Here is a 20,839-nt window from a genome sequence, read left to right as displayed (position 1 = left end):
GGATATAATTTACTGTGTTGTAGATACACCTGGATTACTGTCTGCTGTAACTGTTTGGTGTATAGTGTGCAAACACAGCACAACCCATAGCCGTTTAGATGAAGGTACCCGACGCTCGAGTTAAAGGAATAGTGAGAGTGTTTTGTAAGTAGTCAAAACGCTAATGGTCTAGGCTGCCTAGTGCTGCGATCAATGCTTTTGTGTCAAATATCGTATGTAACTATCCCATGCCTCTCTCAAGTCCCCAGCCCCAGTCCCAAAATCCCCAGCCCCTATCCCAGTCCCTTAACCCCAGCCTCTCTGCTGTCTCTCCCAGTCCCAGGGCCTCGTTAAGGGAACTTGATTGACACGTCAGGATGGTGTGCATTTCATTGATGAGAATTTCAGAGGCCGGGCTCGTGAACTTCTTCTGTACTGATCAGTCGTCACCCACAGCTATCCCAGGGAGGACGTGAGATCGGTTTCAAATACCCTGTCTCTTCCCTCAGTGGCAAACCTTCTGTCCTGTCCAGGAGCCCTCAGCCCAACCTGGCCCCCACGGAGCACAGCAAAAGGTAAAGCAGCTTGCAGCCGGTCGACTACCGCCATATCGTGTAGAACTTGGATTTACTTCTGTACTGTGCATATGCTGAGATCTGTAATATATGACTTGAGAATATATTGCATAGGGTGTAAAGGGGATTTGGGGATTTTACTGGTATGCGTTGTTTTTTCAACAAATATTTGCCTGGAAATTATAGAGGAAGATATTACGGTCACAGTGGGTACTTTTTGGTGCTTCTGTAAACAGATTTGGTAACTACAAAATTATACATAACGTTTCATGCTTTAACGAATCCCAAAGAAACAAATTATTATTATTATTATTATTAGTAAACAACAATGTTATAACTTTACCCTATGTTATTTATATGTAAATACAGAGCCAGATAATATATGCACTGTAAAATAATCCACAACCCTCAATTGTTTTATTTCTCAATTTCCTGATGATTATCCTTATATTTGTTGTAATATTGGTTATTGGGGGGTCTTTATCATTCGTATGAGTCATTTTCTAACGCTTTTAACTGTCACTTGTCCTATTCAAGTCTCACACAATATAGGCTACCCCAGCAGGTGCAGTAATAACAGCAACAGTGATTTATACTCCAGACAGTTATATTTCAAGCATTGTTTCAGTGTTTCCAAGCCAGACAATGTTTTAAGATGAATAACCCTTCACGATTAGAAAAGGTTTTTGATGGCAGTGTTTTGCACATGCTGTTTGGATGGCTTTAGCTCGATGCTTTGCATTTTAGTTCTCTGTCATAGAATGATGATGAATTTGACTAAAAGTAAAATATATACATAGCATATTCAATTGCACATATTGTAAACTTTTAATCAATATATTTAAAAATAATTGTATATATTATTAACATTAATAGCCTTCATTCAACACATGTTATTTTCTTATTGTTATGTTTAAACGTTTTACTGTAGTGCATTGATTTAGCAGTTTTATGAAAGCAAAGTAAAACACATATACTTCACATAACTGTTATTGCTGTCATTTGTTTCCCAACACATTTCCTTCAGTTGGCAAATTGAACATTTGAGGTACAAAGGGTAAAGTGCGGCTTGATAAACATTAATTTAGAGCTTCTATCTATATCATTATTAAGTTGGAAACCCATCGCTCAACAAGACAGCCACCACATGCTTTTGCCACGTGCATCAACCACTCTTTACCTTTGTGTATGTCCTCTGGATCTTTCAACATGAGTTCAACATACAGGGGTTATGCGGTCTTGTCGGAGTGTGTTTGACCTGCGGGATACATGGCACACAAAGGATTATGCTGCAGATATGCCAGCCATGTAGGTGTTTAAATCAAAGCACAGGCGAACAGAGGGTAGAGGGTGGATGAGAGGAGGGGAGAGTAGGGGGTGAGGGAGGTATAGTTTTTTCTTGTTGTGGGACTGGGTCAGGTGGGTGGATGTGTGGGTGTGGGTCGGTAGTGGGTGGGGGTGCTTGAAATATGTTCAGCAGAGCGTGTGTTATCTTTTCTCCTCGCCACTAACCATCCAACACCCTCACGTGTCGTCACATAGCACAGTCAGAACCTGGCAGCAGCTCAAAGGGAATGCTGGGAAATAGGATCCATATGGTGGCACTATAAAGTGCACCGCCAACCCAGAGCCTTTACCAAAAACTGGCCAAGCCGTCCTCAACGCCAGCATCCATTCACCTACAGTCTCTCCTAACCTGTCTCCTCAGTAGCAACCGCTGCTCTGTTTTACCCAAGGATCCTTCCTCACACGTGACCTTCTTCAGGACTGGATACTGAAAGGGGTATGTTGATTTTCTGTGGAACTGAATGGATCCTGATTGTTATTGATCATTGCTTTAATCTCTTTTTAACTTTTGAAAAGGATGTTTGGTATCTTAAGTCAATTTGCCTAACATATCATTAACCTTCATTCGTTTTGCAATGCTGGCGCCCAATTACTCTAAACCAAACTGCATCTCTCGCCTATACCATTGAGTAAGGATGGCGTGTTTCAGTGTCAGTTGAGTGTTTTATGTAGCATGTTTTGTGCTCTCCTCTTAGGCTGGATTGACTATGAAGATCCTGGGCCATGTGGTTTTCCTGCTGCTGATAGGAGGGATTTGTTGCCAGAACAACCGCAATGCCAAACCTAGTGGCAAGTCATCTAAGAAGAACCAGGGGAACCAGAACCAGGGGCCGAGGCAGCCCAGTCGGCCCCAGAAGATGAGCCCCATCCTGGGCCAGTGGAGTCGGGCAGGGAGGGTAACTCTGGAGGTCGGGCGGCAGCCCAGCAGTCAGCTTCACAGAACAACAAGGCTTCAGATGATATGAAGCTGCATGTCCTCAAGAACACTCAGGTCACGTGCAACGATGGAACAGCGGCAGGGTAAGATGCTCTGGAAAACTATTCATTGAGGCAAATGATGGCTGTTTAGATAATAAAAAGCTCTAGAGATTGTATTCAGGACATAAGACAATCCATCAGCAAAAATGGATGTGATAAGGAATCAAATAGTGGCGTGAAAACACTGAAATAACTATTCAGTTGTTCATGTTTTTGTGTCTATCAGTGCTATTACAGCTGTTATTACACTGAAATGTGTTTTGATATTAGATAAAGTAGTAATCGAGTCCTCAGCTATCGGCTATATAAGTTGGTGACGGCAAGTGGTAAATGGTTTTAATTACTATCAAAGGACTTTGAATTAGAGTTTGTGGTTGAACTTTGAAGAAATAAAATAATTCAGGAATTGTCACATACTTTATGGTACTTAGCATCATTTTTTGATAAAGAGTTACAATGATGAGTGATTATGGTTGGAGGATCGGCCAACACATGACCCTATATAGCAGTGTTCTCTAGGTTTCACCATTCACAGCCCTTCATCCATGTTTATTTGTGGTCCACAGGTTTTACCTAAAGGAGTTCAAAGGGAGTAAGCGATGGCTGATATTTCTGGAAGGTGTGTATTTTAAACTCCTCTGGTTAATTTGATCTTGAGAGGTCAGCGCGTGGCATGTTTGCGTGACGCCCCTCATCGGCATCTGGACCGGTGGTCATCTCCTTTCCCTTTTCGTCTTTTTTCGCGGCTGTCTGTCACTCTGATTGGACGCCTCCTCTGGCATTCGCCCCTCCGTCGCTATAGGATATTTATGAGGATTGCGTTGTAGACATCACACGTGTATTCTGAGACCTAGAACCGGATGTGTCACATCCTCTAAGAACAAACATTTCAGCCGGTTGAAATGTCCCAACGTACATATCCTACATCAGAGGTACTTTGCTGTTGGATACAGGTAAACAAGTACCAAGATGTCCACTCTTTTATACGGCAAGTATCTGATTAGGTCACAAATCCCACAGTTTGTTCATTTGTTCATTTTCTCAGCAGGTGGTATGGCTCCAAAAGACTTGACTTACATTTTATTTACATGTTAGATATGCATATACACACTAGCTATGGTTAAGATTATAACTCTACCGTTAATGGACCCCAGGTGGGATTTTAGGAAGCAGTCACAGAATAGCCACATTTATATCCCCTGCTGTTTCTATTCAACAGTCAGTTGCCGTACATGTGCATCAGACCCCACAGACACTCCCTCACTTCGGGAGCCTGGCCAGAGGCTAGCAGATGGAGCTGCAGGTGGATGCCTCAGTTACCCTCCCTCTCCCATTCCTCCCAACCCCCATTCCTCTCAGGCCTCTGAAATGGGCTAACAAGGGGGTCTCCCCTTTCTGAGCTTCTGAAACCGGATGTGAGAAGCTAATATTAGTGTCTTATTTTTAGGTGGTTGGTGCTGCTACAACAAAGACTCCTGCGATACCAGATATAAAAATATCCCGCGACTCATGACCTCATCCGACTGGCCCCAAACGCGTAAAGGTAGGTAGGGGTCCTTCTGTTTTAGAATGCATCCTCATCATCCATCATACATGTTTTACATGGGCGTCCATGTTTGGTCCCATTCCCAATATACATTGTGTCATGGGTTGTTGATTGTCATATGACATCAGTGTTGTGTCCTACTGTATGTCCAATGAGAGGTCACCACTGTCTCTGCTTGACTTTCTATTGGTTGCTTTACAGGAAGTGGAATATTGTCAGCCCAGGCGGAAGAAAACCCTCATTGGTATAACACTAATATTGTGTAAGTATGCTTGTTAACACGCCGGTTGTTTTATGTTACCGGTACATGTTGTCCTACATACTGGACTGCTAACTAAAGTTCTCAGGATCTGTGTGATTGAAGAAGCCAACTGCAGGCTGAGATGATGAATATCAAACATGACAGGTTGCTTCACAATGAGGGATGGACCTCTGATGTAGGTCCCATTAATACTATTACATATGGACATGAATACGTGTGAGAGAGTGTGTGTGTGTGTGTGTGTGAGAGAGTGTGTGGCTCTGACCCGGCTGTGTATCTCCTCTTCTGCAGATTCATCCCGTACTGCTCCAGCGACGTGTGGAGTGGCACAGGGCCCACATCCACCAAGGAGAAGAGAGGCCCGGGAAAAGAGAAGGAGAAAGATGCCAGTAGGTCCTCTCACCACCAGCAGATCCTCATTATTTTCCTCAACACCAAAGCCATTTCAATACGGTGGTTTGTTCTATTGATTGCATATCTATGTTTCCCTCCAGTTGAGTATACCTTCATGGGTTCCCTGATCATCCGTGAGGTCATCAAAGACCTAGTCCCTAAAGGCATCAAACAGGCCAAGGTTGTCATGCTGGCTGGCACAAGGTGAGTTCCTCTCCTCTGCTTTGGGTCTGTTCCCAATCTACCCCCGTTGTCTGGCACCGTCTGTCTCCGCTACCCATCTCCACACACTCACACACACATTGACAGAGTGAGTCTATTTTAGGACGTCCTGTAACTGTTGTCTACCATAAAGATGTTTACGAGCCCTGCTGTCCTGTATTGGCCGTAGAGTGTGGGACAATGACATAATGTCTATTAGGGGCCTCTTCCATAAAGGAGGACACAGTTCTGGAGATTCTTCCCAGGTTAGCAACATGTTTGGTGGGACACCCTGAGGACTAAAACGAGAACACACAGTTAAGTCTGACTGTGACAGCATAGCGTTATTGTGGCTAGCTGTCGGCCATTTTGGCTCCAATTGGCAGTGTGCCAATGCGGGGAAACGGTCACAGACACAGACTTTTTACCCAGTTTCTTTGCTCCTCTGCAGTGCTGGAGGGACGGGAGTGCTACTGAACATTGAGAGGGTGTCCAGTCAGCTGGAGCAGCTGGGGGCAGAGGCCCAGGTTCGAGGCCTGGTGGATTCAGGCTGGTTTCTGGAGAGTAAACAGCAGAGGGTTCCTGACTGCCCAGACAGTGTCTCCTGCTCACCTGTAGATGCCATCAAGAGAGGACTCAAGTAAAGCACATCTGTCTCTCTCCCTTCAGCTTATCCATGTCTATAGGACCTTATAATGACAGATGCCCTGAACAAAGCATTGCATCTCATCACACTTGTAGCTTTATTTCCATTGGCTTGAAGTTCACCAATCATTTTAGCATATAACAGTTGCCCTGTCTATGTTCAATGCGCACTGGAAGCCATTATTCTCCAATGGCTGTTTTCTTAGGTTGTGGAACGGGTGGTCCCAGACAAGTGTCGGCAGCAGTACAAGAAAGGAGAGGAGTGGCAGTGCTTCTTCAGCCACAAACTCTACTCCTCCCTGACCTGTGAGTGTCTTTACTACCTACCATCATCTTGTAAGAATGTATCTTTCATCTATCAAAGCTGAAGGGTCATGAATCAGAATGCTAGTAAACTTTATGTCCATCATGTTACCCATCAAGATACCAATAAATGTTACGTCCCTCATGTTACTCAATAAAACACTTATAGGTACAAGCAACACCCTAACTCTGTTCTCATACTGTGTGTGTGTGTGTGTGTGTGTGTGTGTGTGTGTGTGTGTGTGTGTGTGTGTGTGTGTGTGTGTGTGTGTGTGTGTGTGTGTGTGTGTGTGTGTGTGTGTGTGTGTGTGTGTGTGTGTGTGTGTGTGTGTCATAGCCCCTCTGTTTGTGGTGCAGTGGCTGTTTGATGAGGAGCAGTTGAGAGTGGAGAATATCTACCTGGGGGGTCAGACCCTGTCAGAACAGCAGTGGACCTACATGCAGAACCTGGGAAAGGATATCAAGAACTCACTCAAAGATGTCACGTAAGTGTGCTGCTGCAGCCACGCAAGTGACTGTGGAATGTGGTAGACATGTGACATTGAGATTGATCCATGACATATAGGCCAAGAATCAAAACAAGTAAGAGCACCTTCCTAATATTGAGTTGCACCACCTCCTTTAGCCCTCAGAACAGCCTCAATTTGTCAGGGCATGAACTTTACAAGGTGTTCGAAAGCGTTCCACAGGGATGCTGGCCCATGTTGAGTCCAATGCTTCCCACAGTTCTGTCTAGTTGGCTGGATGTCGATTGGGTGGTGGACCATTCTTGATACACACAAACCCAGCAGTGTTGCAGTTCTTCACATACTCAAACCGGTGTGTCTGGCACCTACTACCATACCCTGTTCAAAGGCACTTAAATATTTTGTCTTGCCCATTCACCCTTATTTCACCTTTATTTAACCAGGTAAGCTAGTTGAGAACAAGTTCTCATTTACAACTGCGACCTAGCCAAGCTAAAGCAAAGCAGTGCGACACAAACAACAACACAGAGTTACACATGGAATAAACAAGCGTACAGTCAATAACACAATAGGAAAAAAAATGGCACACATACACAATCCATGTTTAAATTTTCTCAAGGCTTAAAAAAAGTTATTAACCTGTCTCCTCCCATTCAGCTACACTGATTGAAGTGGATTTAACAAGTGACATCAATAAGGGATCATAGCTTTCACCTGGATTCACCTGGTCAGTCTATGTCATGGAAAGACCAGGTGTTCTTAATGTTTTGTACTGTCAGTGTATACTATTGATCAGCTGAAATGGAAGATTAACAAAAATGAATCAACAGCAATATTCTCCACATGTTCCCAACACTATCAAAGATTTCACGCTGCTCAGTGCTGACGTTATGCTGTGGTGTGTGTTGCAGGGCTGTGTTCGCACCCTCCTGCCTGTCCCACACATTGGTCACTAAAAGGTAAGGACATCTGACTCCCCTGGGGGCCCCGAAAAGCACATCCACTGTCCCATCTACCCCTCACCCCTACCCTGACCCATCTCTACCCAGTGAGCTCATGCTACTCTTTTTGTGTAGCTCGTTCATCAAACCGCATTCTGCGTGTCACTGAATGACATTTCACACTTTCACTAACCCCCCAGCACGCTTTACACACACACAAGCACCCACGCACCCACACGCACGCACGCACACACCCACCCACCCACCCACACACACGCACCCATCCACCCACTTATCTCCCTCTCTAGCTTTAAGCACCATCTGTCAGAGCAGCTCACAGATTACTGCACCTGTACATAGCCCATCTATAATTAGCCCAAACAACTACCTCTTCCCCTACTGATTTATTTATTTATTTTGCTCCTTTGCACTCCAGTATTTCTACTTTGCACATTCATCCACTGCAAATCTACCATTCCAGTGTTTTACTTGCTATATTGTATTTACTTTGCCACCATGTTCATTTATTTATTTTGCTCCTTTGCACCCCAATATTTCTACTTTGCACATTCATCCACTGCAAATCTACCAATCCAGTGTTTTAATTGCTATATTGTATTTTACCGTGGCCTTTTTATTGCCTTTACCTCCCTTATCTCACCTCATTTGCTCACATTGTATATAGACTTGTTTTTGTTCTGTATTATTGACTGTATGTTTGTTTTACTCCATGTGCATCTCTGTGTTGTTGTATGTGTCGAACTGCTTTGCTTTATCTTGGCCAGGTTGCAGTTGTAAATGAGAACTTGTTCTCAACTTGCCTACCTGGTTAAATAAAGGTGAAATAAATAAATAAATAAAAATCCACAAACGTGCACAAACTCAGCCCTTAAAGCAAGCAAACGCATACAGACTTAAAAGGGAACACACACAGACACACACTCATAAAATCACGCATACTTAACACACACACCTCTCCAGCTGGACATAGGGTCAGTGACAGGGCAGAAGGTGGAGCCTATGTTACAGTAAAGGGCAGGGTTGGAGATGGGAGGAGCTGGTTGCCTAATCATACTAGTGTGTGGTAGGTGGATCATATTTTCACAGTTTTGTAATCTAATGCAGGGCTATGTTGGTGGTTATGGTGGTGGTATTGGAGGCTGAACACAAGGAGGGCACAGCTGGGGTACCAATTGAGACACAGCCTGCCAAGGCAAACTGCTTGTGAGAAGATACAGGGCTCAAGTGGCACAACACGCTCTCTCTCTTCTCACAGTAACCTACTTCAATCATCTCCCCTTTCTCTGGCACCCATTCACTCCCGCTCCTCTCTCTCTCTCTCTCTCTCTCTCTCTCTCTCTCTCCCTTCCCCTCTCTCTCTCTCTCTCTCTCCCTCCCTTTCTCTCTCTCTCTCTCTCTCTCTCTCTCTCTCTCTCTCCCTCCCCCCTCTCCCTCGTTCTTTATATTAGTAACTGGATGACGTTTCAAGTCAAAGGCACCTCCCTGCCCCGGGCTCTGCAGTGCTGGGATAAGAGTTTCCAAGAAGCCAACCGTAACAGCAAGACCCCCCTGAAGGGCTGTCCCTTCCACCTGATCGACACCTGCCACTGGCCCCAGTGCAACCCCACCTGCCCAGCCTTGGTGGACCAGGCCACCCAGCAGGAGCTCACCCTGCTCCAGATGTTAGTGGGCATGGGCCTGGACCTCCAGAAACTAGGCCTGGACCTCAGGAGGGACAGTAGCTCTATAACTAGCATGGTCAGTAACGGTGGCTAAGACAAGGAGTATAGAAGCCCACTCTCTGGCTTAGTAAAGGGTCATTTTTATGAGTTATGACGTAACCATGAAAGGTACAGAATCTGGTTACTTCTCTTGTGCCGCTCAGCCATTCCATTGTGCTCCACTGTTACCATGCCGTCTTGACCGGTGGGTATGTCACTGGGCTTACAGTATGTCTGTCTGTAACGTTACAGTTTGCCTCCAGGATCCCTCCTGGACAGTTTAAAGAGGGGAGGGGAGTGATTCCAGTTTACCCCTGGGTTGTGTCTCACATTTGATTTGATTCAAGGGAGAACGAGGAGTGCCAGGTACCTGTAGCTAACCAGTCAGACACCAAACCTGCAACACACTTTCACCCAATTACATGTACTATACAAAACTTCAACAACATTTTGTGAAGTGAAACGTACTGCTTTTGAGGATTTTTGAATAAGCTATTGGCACATTTGATCATCTTGCCAACATAGGACTGGTACAGTATTCAGAGGAAATGTACATTTTAATGTAGATGATTGACTGGAAGGATATATTAAATGAGTCTGCTATTTTAGATCCATGTCCAAGCTCAAACACTGCCAGAGAATGAAGGACTGTCATGCAAGGACACTTGCAGTGCCAAGACCATTCTCTAACTTTTATTGAATGTGTTCTACACACACACACACACACACACACACACACACACACACACACACACACACACACACCGCACACACCCGCACACACCCGCACACACACACACAGCCTACAGTTTATATTGCCCACATTTCTACTGCTGCTGCAATTACAACGTTGACTTATATATATATATATATATATATATATATATATATATATATATATATATATATATATATATATATATATATATTTTTTTTTTGATATGCATGTGAAGTAAGGGATGTTTGATCTTGCAAAAGTGGCCCAAATGAAGAGTAATTGTCATGCTTTATAATATTGTATATTATCAAGAGAAGGTCGTGACCATCTCTTCTTTCTTTGAGTTTACCGTGAAGTGTGTTTGAACCTAATGTATCTTCCCATGGGCCCTTTTAAGTGATGTTTCCTCTTCAAAAACACTGTAGTCGATACTACTCAGCTAGTGTGTCATGTACTGTAATATCAACATAATTTACATCATTAAAGATTCATTTAATGTGATTATATCTAATCTATTGTATGGTAATTATAATCAGAATTGTTTGATTTGCTACTGTTTAAAATTGTATGTAATGAACCCTATTTTGCTTGAAATATTTACCTTGTAAACAGAACTATAACTTGACAGGCATTATATAGTGGATGTATGTTGAATTGAATACAGAACAATAAATAAAAGGTTGGATTATCCTTGAAAACCTGTTCAGAGTGAGCTTTGTTACTTTTTCTTTGATTGAACCTCCTGTCATTAAATCATTATTTTAAATTCGTCCTCAAATTCTAAAGCTCTGAGATGAAAGAAAAACCTCCAAGTTTCAATAAAGCATAATCTACTCGGTAGGCCTACTGGTAAAACATCATACTGTATTTATTTCCCACACTCCAACCACTAGTTGGCGATCTTTTAGATTTTAACCAAAGCCCCACATAAGATACTATAGTTTGAAAAGGGATTACAGACTCCCCAACTACTACTGTAAATATGAAAAGAGCGACATCAGAGATGTTTCAGAAAGGCTGTAATATGTTTTGGACGTTTACATTTTCTTACCGACACATTTCAAAAATGTTGGTAGATTTGTCTTTAATGTAGACATCTCTATTTCTTGCACAAATGTAATCAGCAACATGAATTGAATGCTTCTGTTTTATCAACTTGGAAGTTTGTTTGCATTAGACTAAAGGGAAAATAAAGTAATGAGACTAAAATAAGGATGCATTTGCATCTAAATCACTGAATAAATATAATATATATATTTAATTATCAACCTTATTTTGTATCAAGTTTTCATAAACCCAGTGGTTTTCAGCTGGTGATCGCGTGAACTAGTCGTAAAAAATCTTAGTTTTTGCCCACAATGCATGGCTAGGTCTTCCTACTTCCTCTTTCCGCCATATTGCAGAACCGGTAAGGCCCCCTTCTAAAATCTCATTGTCAATCTTCCCCAAATCTAACCCATCCAGCCGTCTAAAACACAATTTATGAAATTATATAAACGTTTAATAATGTACTAATGTCATGAAATGGTTATTGTGTCGATATGTTGTGAGATGTTGGTGGTTTGCCTTGTGATTCGTTTTGTCCCCATCACTGTCCATTTTACTGGTGTGTTTTGTCGGTAGCTAGAGCATATGAATAAAACCCGACAATTAATACTGCTAGGTTAATTACGTTGTGTTCTTAAGTAGTCGACAAATTTGCTTTATTGTCAAGATATGGTATAAATGTTAATAGTGCAGTTTGGTTGGCCAACCAACTCTTCTAGCTAGCTTGGCCCGTACATGTAGACCTTCCATGCGTGGTAGACAGTCACGATGGTGGTGGTTAAACGTGTTTGCATGGTCGTGCAAACCTCTTCTAATTTCTTATCAAAGGACCCAACGTTTGTCCCAGTTTTAAAGTTGTTGGTGCTAGCGTTAGCCATTGGAATGTTATGTCTTGGCCAGTGAAATGTAGACGGTTAGCTCTAACCAGATAATTTGGCTAGCTAGCATAATGTCTATCGAGGTTGCTACCTTAGTATGTAGCCTTCTATTTTCTTCACCAAAGTAACCACGTAACGTTAGCTAACCAGCTAGTTGGGCAATACTTTGCTAGGCAATATCTTGGCTGACGTTAGGTAAACCTATACTCAAATTGTCATTGCATACTCAATGGTGTCCATCTATCTACATTTGAGCTAGCTTACAATCAGTTTATTGGCTGGCTTATTTGTCAAATCAATAGCTAGCTAGACTAGGCAGCTAACGTTAGCTTGCCAGTTTTCACAGGATGTTATTAGGAGAACAAACCACTATTAGACTGAATGTTTACTATTAACTAGTTAGCTGGGCAGTAGTTGGCTACCTTACAACTCCTGAACTAATTAGCTTTTTTATGTATCTCTGATCGACAGGCATCATGGTGCGCATGAACGTTCTTGCGGATGCGCTCAAAAGCATCAACAATGCTGAGAAACGTGGGAAACGCCAGGTTCTGATCCGGCCGTGTTCGAAGGTCATTGTACGTTTCCTGACCGTCATGATGAAGCACGGTGAGTTACTGAAATGTATCATCTGTTTTGTAAGTGGTATGGGTCCAGTCAAGGGGAGGTCAACAAGATGTGCAGGTGTCAGTTACAGGTAGGACCATGAGCCTGCATAACCCGCTTCCCTCCAGGAGGGGAATTGCATACCCCTGGTTGAGGGATCTGAATTCGAGGCCTGTAACATCCTGTCGACAATGCTGTGTGTCTGTACTTGGTTTTGATTCCCTGCCTCCCTTGTCTCCCCAGGTTACATTGGTGAGTTTGAGATCATCGACGACCACAGAGCTGGGAAAATTGTCGTCAATCTCACTGGCAGGCTGAACAAGGTATACATTTTTTTTACTTTCAATATACTGCATCACAAGGACTACCATCAGACCTTTTGAGTGCCATTCTACTTCATTTTACGCATCTTTTGTATTGGGGTAGATTGATAGACTATCTGAGCCCCCCTGTTTTGCTCATCTTCTCTGACATGTTTTTTCCCCTGCTCATATTCTGCATTGTGGCATTATCAGCCTACCTGCATAATTGTATATTTGAATCTGTCACTTCTAATCTTTCTTTTGCTCATTTCAGTGTGGTGTGATCAGCCCTCGTTTTGACCTCCAGTTGAAGGATCTGGAGAAGTGGCAGAACAACCTCCTGCCCTCAAGACAGTTCGGGTGAGAATCAGTCAGCAGCACCCTAATGGTGGCATGAATGTTGGAGTGGCCGTATCACGGTTGTGCAGTGGAACTTTGTGAACAGGGAGGTATTGGTCAGTGGCGACTTTTTTTGCTGTGGTGTTTCACGTATGAATGCATCTCTTGATGTCGTGTTAATGTGCTCCTTTGGGGTGTATAAAATTATGCCCCGAGTTTCACAGACTTTAAATCTCTAAACGTTTATTTGGATGTCAAAGCAACTAAACTAATCACCTTTTATTTCCGTGCCTGAATGTTCAGCTTCTGATAATATTGAGAGCAAGCAAATGCAGCATTAGTCAAATATTTATTGATGCTGGGAGCTGGCTGGGTTGGAGATTGGAACTGTCCTTGAAATGCACTTTCTTTGAAAAGATGAGGGGAGCCTGGGCAACGGGAACTAAAACCTTTATCCTAAGTCGGGGATGGGCAACTTGGGTCCCTGGGACTGAGTGTCCTCTGTGTGCTCCCACTTTCTACTGAATCCATCCATGGAAATATGATTGCTGCAGCCTCTTGAACAGAATTTGACCTGCATGTAGGAAAGGGGGTGAATATGGTTGAATGTTTGAGTATGTTCTGACAATATCACTATGCGCATGAAATTGCTCTCAGCTTTACTTAAGTCCAATGGTGGATGTAGTGAGGGCACGGTCACAGATTTATTGATATGTGTGGACTGATAAATCCAATGGGTGTGTCACAATGACTCGTCCGCAACTATGGGGGGAAAACCGACTGGGCTGGCTTAGGTTGTTGACATGTGGACTGTATTTTGTCTCCAATGTTTATTGAAAACCTACATTTGCACAATAAGCACTTGTCTCTCAAATACATTGTTACAGTGGTTGGCTAGCTAGCGAACTTTAGCCATTAGCAATGACGTGAAATCAGTCAAAACACCTCAACAAGACATGGCATCAAGAATGAGATGAACTAGCTGAAACAAGTCACGATTCCCCACAGGGCAGTTTCTTGTCATTCTTGCTAGCTATCTGGCCTTCCACAACAATGCCTGGACTTCTGCCCCATTTAAAGCATGTGCATTTTCTTGCCATTGTCAGCTAACCCATCTATAGTTGGCACATTTTGGCATTCCTTCTGTGACGTTTACCTGTGTCAGTCTGCCATAGAAAACCTTTGAAGGCTACAGGCGGAAAAGTCATGCTATTTGTATTTGAGCAATATAATTGGCAGTTCATTCAACTTCAACTCGCAACTTCTTGAACTTGGCCGTACATGAGGCGTTCACGTGGCACACAAACTGTCCAGAGTAGAAATAAGCATTTATCAAGCCACTCGCTGCGCTTATTTGTTTTAGGGAAAGTGATTTACAAAAGTAAACCAATACTGAAAAAAATTTGCAATAGGTTGGCTAATGGCAACTATTGATAGTCTGCAAAAAGAAAGCTACAAAGAGACACCTAGCATTCGTCTTGGCCTGCTGTAGCCATGTCAATATCTCTTTTGAAAAGCCCTCATCTTAAAGGGGCAACGTCCTATTCCTTAAATTGATGTACTTTAGAAACATTTTTATATAATTAATGCAATTTTAAAGAATAGAATGTCTTGCATTGCTACATTATATTACACAGCTTTTTATTATATGCCATCATAACTAAATGCAGCCTAATACTAGCTAAATAGAGCGAAAGCATGTCAACCTAGGTCCTGCATGAGTCTAATGCATTTATAAACTACCCCATATCCAGGCCAGTGAGGGGAAAAGGGTTTGTGTTGGACCCTGGTTGGTGCTCATTTGATGTGACTTAGCGCACTTATATGGTTTGCGCCATTGTAGATGGACTGAATTTTGGCAACATGGTCAGGGTTCGTAAGGTCATGAAAATCCTGGAAAGGACATGGAATTTTAAAATAGTGTTTTCCAGGATCCCAAAAGTTTAGGGCAAGTTTGAGTTGTATTTCTGTTAATGCAATTGGTTTAGGAATGGTATAAATATTTTATCAATCAAATAAAAATGTACATCAGACAGAATCAGAATTACACTTAAGCGTGTCTGAGTTTGCGAGCATCACCTGCATGTGTGAGAAGTGTGGGCTGTTGCTCAAGGAGAGAGACAGTTAAACATTGCAGCAGCAGGTAGGCCTAGTCTATAAAATATGACCGAAAACAGACTAGGTAGCCAATTCCAAACATCTTGTACCCTCTAATGGTTTAGCAAAGAATAGCATGTATTAATGTTTTTATCATGTTCCAAAAAACTTTCCTCAGACGCTTGCGAATAAGGCCATGCAAAGTTGATTCACTTAACAATTTGTTTCATTTCAATTATTTTTGAAGAAACAAATGATTCACTTTGCCATTGTATTAGTTGGGATTCGAATCAAGATTATTTGTGAATCCTTAACATTCATTTTAGGAACTTGTTTTGTATATACTTCCAGTTGATTTGGGCCTCCAATGTATGGGACATTGAAACTCAATAGATGCTAGACTCCCTGCAAAGTAAACACTTCTAAGATAAATATGACTAAACTCGAAAAGCTACATTTCCTGAAGAAATGTTGTGGGGTTGATTCAGATGAATAAAACGATTAGTAGCCTACATAGCCATTTGATATATTGAATGAGCAAATGTATTTCAAAAGGCATGAGCCATATTTGGTTGTAATGTTTTTCATAAAGGGTGGTCGACCATCCTCCAGGAGAGCTAATGGGTGTGCGGGCTTTTATTCCAGTCCCCCTGTATGACTTCATAACGTTTGTTGCCTCTAAAAGTAAAGATTGGATGTGATTTGGATAGTGACTATCAGGAATAGTTTTACTGCCTTGATGCATTTCTTGTGTTAGGCTTCACTCTGTACATCCACATGCATTGCTTGTTGTGTTAGGCTTCACTCTGTACATCCACATGCATTGCTTGTTGTGTTAGGCTTCACTCTGTACATCCACATGCATTGCTTGTTGTGTTAGGCTTCACTCTGTACATCCACATGCATTGCTTGTTGTGTTAGGCTTCACTCTGTACATCCACATGCATTGCTTGTTGTGTTAGGCTTCACTCTGTACATCCACATGCATTGCTTGTGATAGGCTTCACTCTGTACATCCACATGCATTGCTTGTGATAGGCTTCACTCTGTACATCCACATGCATTGCTTGATTGGAAAAGCATTTAATGTTTAGGATCATATTGGCCTCCATACAATATAAATGTAGGCTACATAGTTACTGCTGAAAAGTGATCCTGGTTCAGGAGTGGAGAGCAATACAGTACCTTAAAAACCCCTCTGTAGTTTTCAGTTGTCTTGATACGGTAATGATGGTCTGCAATTGGTTTATAGCAGCTGTTTGAAGGGTGAGGTTAGGAAATGCTTGCTTAAGTGTTGTATGGCATCAAGTTTTCCTGGTGTTTCATGGTCTTTGTCTATTAATGTTAAATGTACTTTTGTTGTAGAATTTCCCTACTGCTTGCCATTAATTTAGTTCTGCCTGTTGTGAATGTTTATAAACTCATGTCTTACACACCTTGTCTGTTTCTTCAGATACATTGTGCTGACCACCTCAGCTGGCATCATGGACCACGAAGAAGCCAGACGGAAACACACAGGAGGGAAAATTCTTGGATTCTTTTTCTAAAATGTAAAGAACTGCAAAATAAAACACCAAATCCAGTGGACTGGACTTTGTAATTTGTCTTATTAGATTGCTACAGTCAAAAGCTCTTTATGTATTGGTACAATGAGAATGAAGAATGAGTCATTTATTTATATATATATATATATATATATACACACACTGAACAAAAATATAAACGTGACTATTTCAAAGGTTTTACTGAGTTAGTTCATATAAGGAAATCAGTGAATTGAAATAAATTCATTAGGCCCTAATCTATGGATTTCACAAAGATGGATATGTTGGTCAAATGCCTTAAAAAAAAAAAATTTTGCAAAAAAGTGGGGGGCGTGGTTCAGAACCAGTCAGTATCTGGTGTGACTACCATTTGCAGCATGGAGTGAGACACAGCTCCTTCGCATAGAGTTGATCAGGCTGTTGATTGTGGAATGGTGTCCCACTCAATGGCTGTGCGAAGTTGCTGGATATTGCCGGGAACTGGAACACGCTGTCATACACGTTGATCCAGAGCATACCAAACAGGGTCAATGGGTGGCATGCCTGGTGACTATGGAAGAACTGGGACATTTTCACATTCCAGGAATTGTGTACAAATCCTTGCGACATGGGGCTGTGCATTATGCTGAAACATGAGGCAATTGCTGCAGATGAATGGCACGACAATGGTCCTCGGGATCTTGTAATTGAATCTGCATTCAAATTGCCAGCGATTTTAAAATGCGATTGTGTTCATTGTCCGTAGCTTATGCCTGCCCATACCATAACCACTTTTCACAACGATATCAGCGAGCCATTCGCCCATACAACCCCATATACGTGGGCTGCGGTTGAGCCCCCAAAATCTCTAAAATGGAGGCAGCTAAGGGTAGAGAAATAAACATTAAATTCTCTGGCAGTAGCTTTGGTGGTATGCTGTCTGCAGGAGTGTCCAATTGCACGCTCCCTCAACTTCAGACATCTGGCATTGTGTTGTGACAAAGCTTCACTTTTTAGTGGCCTTTTATTGTCCTCGGAACAAGGTGCACCTGTGTAATGATCATCTTGTTTAATAAGCTTCTTGATATGCCACACCTTTTCAGGTGGTTGGATTATCTTAGCAAAATAGAAATTCTTACTAAAAGGGATGTACACATTTGTGCACAAAATTAGAGAAGCTTTTTGTCCATATGGAACATTTCTGGGATACTTTATTTCACCTCATGAAACATTGGACCAAGACTACATGTTGCATTTTATATACTGAACAAAAATATAAATGCTACATGCAACAATTTCATAGATTTTACTGAGTTAGTTCATGTAAGGAAATCAATTGAAATAATTTAATTAGGCTCTAATCTATGGATTTCTATGATTTGGAAAATAAAGGGTGTAGCCAGGGGTGGGTGGAGGCCACCCACTTGGGACCAAGGCCCACTCACTCAGAATGAGTTTTTCCTGAAAAAGGGCTATATTACAGACAGAAATACTCCTCAGTTTCGTCAGCTGTCCAGGTGGCTGGTCTCAGACGATCCTGCAGGTGAAGCCGTATGTGGAAGTTGTTGGCTGGTGCAGTTACACGTGTTCCTTGTTTGTGAGGCCGGTTGGAAGTATTGCCAAATTCTCTAAAATGATTTTGGAGGCAGTTTATGGTAGAGAAATTAACATTCAATTATCTGGCAACAGCTCTGGTGGACGTTCCTGCGGTCAGTGTGCCAATTGCATGCTCTCAAAACTGGACATCTGTGGTGTTGTGTGACAAAATGCACATTTTAGAGTGGCCTTTTATTATGCCCCGCACAAGGTGCACCTGTGTAATGATCATGCTGTTTAATCGGCTTCTTGATATGCCACACCTGTCAGATGGATGGATTATCTTGGTAAAGGGTAAATGCTCACTTTTTGTGCGTATGGAACATTTCTGGGATTTTTTATTTCACCTCCTGAAGCATGGGACCAACACTTTACATGTTGCGTTTATAGTTTTGTTCAGTATATTTCCAGTGTGGTATTCAGAGCACAGTATTCAGATGTCTGTTATCAGTCTTGAAGTTAAGCTGGGTAGATGCAAAATGGCAATTTGTGCCAGTGTTCCTAGGATTCCGTTGTGGTCTCCACAATTATTTAGCTGAATTCTGAAAATGCATCTGGAGAGTTGACCTCCCCCATTAGCTGCCCCAGATGTGGGTAATGAATTACTGGATTCACACTAAATTAAGTCTAAAACCTTCCCTCTCTCTTGCCCTCGGGCACTGTAGTAATTACTTAGTGTGAGCAGGCAGGTAGCAGCTTTCTACCTTATCTTGGCCAGGTCGCAGTTGCAAATGAGAACTTGTTCTCAACTAGCCTACCTGGTTAAATAAAGGTGAAATAAAATAAATAAAAATAAAAATACCTCTTCTAAAGCATTTTAAGCTACAGTTTCAAGAAAAGGCCTATTTTGTAATGCAAAGTAGACTTTCAGTCCAGCATTTATTCACTAGCATCAAGTGAGGCTGAATAGCTTGTTTATGGGTCCTTGGTTATATACGCTGTAACTCGGTGGAGGATTTCCTGGTCTGGTCATGTCAAGGAAATAAAATTGCCCGATTGCCTGTGTAGGCAGGAAGACTTGGAGGGAAATGGGAAGCAACTGTCTGAAAGTGTCAATCATGGCAGGTCTTTTACAGTCAGCTCCAACGGAAGTCCCTCATGCCTTCTGCAGATGGTGTGTTGCCCCACGATGCTGCCATTCCATGAAATATTGAGTGATCCTATTCATGGATGGTTTGGAAGGGTGTGCCCCGTGGGAATGGATGTTTCTGTACTGTAATGAGTCTGCTGTAACTTGTGTTGGATTCACTGAAAGTGGAGCACAACAAAAAGTCCTAGATCCAGTCTCCTGCAAAGGCACCCATAAAATGATTTCCTTATTTTCTAAACGGACAAATCTTTGACATTTGTCTGCATCGTCTGGTGGCTTGGTCTTTGGTGGCTATTTTTACAACTAAAAGCAGCACTTTCCCACTACATGATGTGGGATATCTGTCGCTGTCCACTGCAGCTCACCAATGGGACACAAACATCCCAACCTCTCCTACCCCAGAGCCCGCTTGTTGTAGCCTATGCCAGACTTGGTATAGAAGGGTACAGCTAATGCATCTGCGCCAAAGTGCTGGGTAGCAGCACGCAGTGCACTATGACAATGTTATATGGGCTAAGTGCACAGAGACTGTCTTGCTCCCTCATGGGTTCACAACACTATGTGCTGGCTGTGTAAAGAGGACAACCAAAGTCTTTGCTGCTGTTTTGCTTTGAAGCCCAGGGGAGGGCTGGGACACGGGTGTCCAAGCTCAGAGAACGAGATAAAGAGAGAGGAGAGATGAGGTGTTTTACACCACTTAGCAAGGGTGCATGTTCATGACAAGGCCACGATGAGAAGTTCAGGGTCGTCCTGGAGGTGGATACAGGGTCCGTTCTATTGCTCACAGCAAATATCAACCAACTAAAGAGAGTCATTATCTTCCTGGCTTTATCAAAGTATCGAGTGTATTATTATAATCAGTTGCCCCCAATGAACTCTTCATTCTCTCTTGACCTGGAAGCTAAACTTCACAACGTTTTGGCAGGACCAATAGAAACCATGAAATCAGCAATGATGAAACCCCCAGCTGCTGGTGTGTGCTGTGATCCAAGGTGGCACCGTTTGAGCACAATAGCAACCAATCACACAGAGGCACGTGCCCCCTCAGATTGTTCTGCCTGCGGCTATGGAACCCTGACCTGTTCACCGGATGTGCTACCTGTCCCAGACCTGCTGGAACCCTGACCTGTTCACCGGACGTGCTACCTGTCCCAGACCTGCTGGAACCCTGACCTGTTCACCGGACGTGCTACCTGTCCCAGACCTGCTGGAACCCTGACCTGTTCACCGGACGTGCTACCTGTCCCAGACCTGCTGTCCCAGACCTGCTGGAACCCTGACCTGT

The 20,839-nt window shown here is 42.7% G+C and overlaps 1 protein-coding gene and 1 pseudogene across 1 annotated transcript; both read left to right on the top strand.

Moving 5' to 3' along the window:
- Positions 1–2,596: 2,596 nt before the first annotated feature.
- Positions 2,597–9,456, top strand: LOC106589170 (carboxylesterase notum2-like; annotated as a pseudogene).
- A 1,911-nt stretch (positions 9,457–11,367) lies between these two features.
- Positions 11,368–16,932, top strand: LOC123739064 (40S ribosomal protein S15a-like). Its single transcript, XM_045713630.1, has 5 exons — positions 11,368–11,484; positions 12,473–12,610; positions 12,851–12,930; positions 13,184–13,269; positions 16,799–16,932. The coding sequence occupies exons 1-5, from the start codon at positions 11,439–11,441 to the stop codon at positions 16,890–16,892; spliced, it is 444 nt and encodes a 147-aa protein (XP_045569586.1). The 5' UTR covers positions 11,368–11,438; the 3' UTR covers positions 16,893–16,932.
- The last annotated feature ends 3,907 nt before the right edge of the window (positions 16,933–20,839 follow it).

This window comes from Salmo salar, unplaced genomic scaffold (genome assembly GCF_905237065.1).
Source record: "Salmo salar unplaced genomic scaffold, Ssal_v3.1, whole genome shotgun sequence".
In the NCBI taxonomy this organism is placed as follows: Eukaryota; Metazoa; Chordata; class Actinopteri; order Salmoniformes; family Salmonidae; genus Salmo; species Salmo salar.
Note: the sequence above shows the minus strand (reverse complement) of the source record. Positions and strands in the feature narration are given on the sequence as shown.

Bases quoted from the DNA above. Each gene is read 5' to 3' on its own strand.
- LOC123739064 (XM_045713630.1), top strand. From the start codon at position 11,439: ATGGCTAGGTCTTCCTACTTCCTCTTTCCGCCATATTGCAGAACCG. The intron at 12,611-12,850 runs GTGAGTTACTGA...TTGTCTCCCCAG, and splicing joins GACCGTCATGATGAAGCACG to GTTACATTGGTGAGTTTGAG. The intron at 12,931-13,183 runs GTATACATTTTT...TGCTCATTTCAG, and splicing joins TCACTGGCAGGCTGAACAAG to TGTGGTGTGATCAGCCCTCG.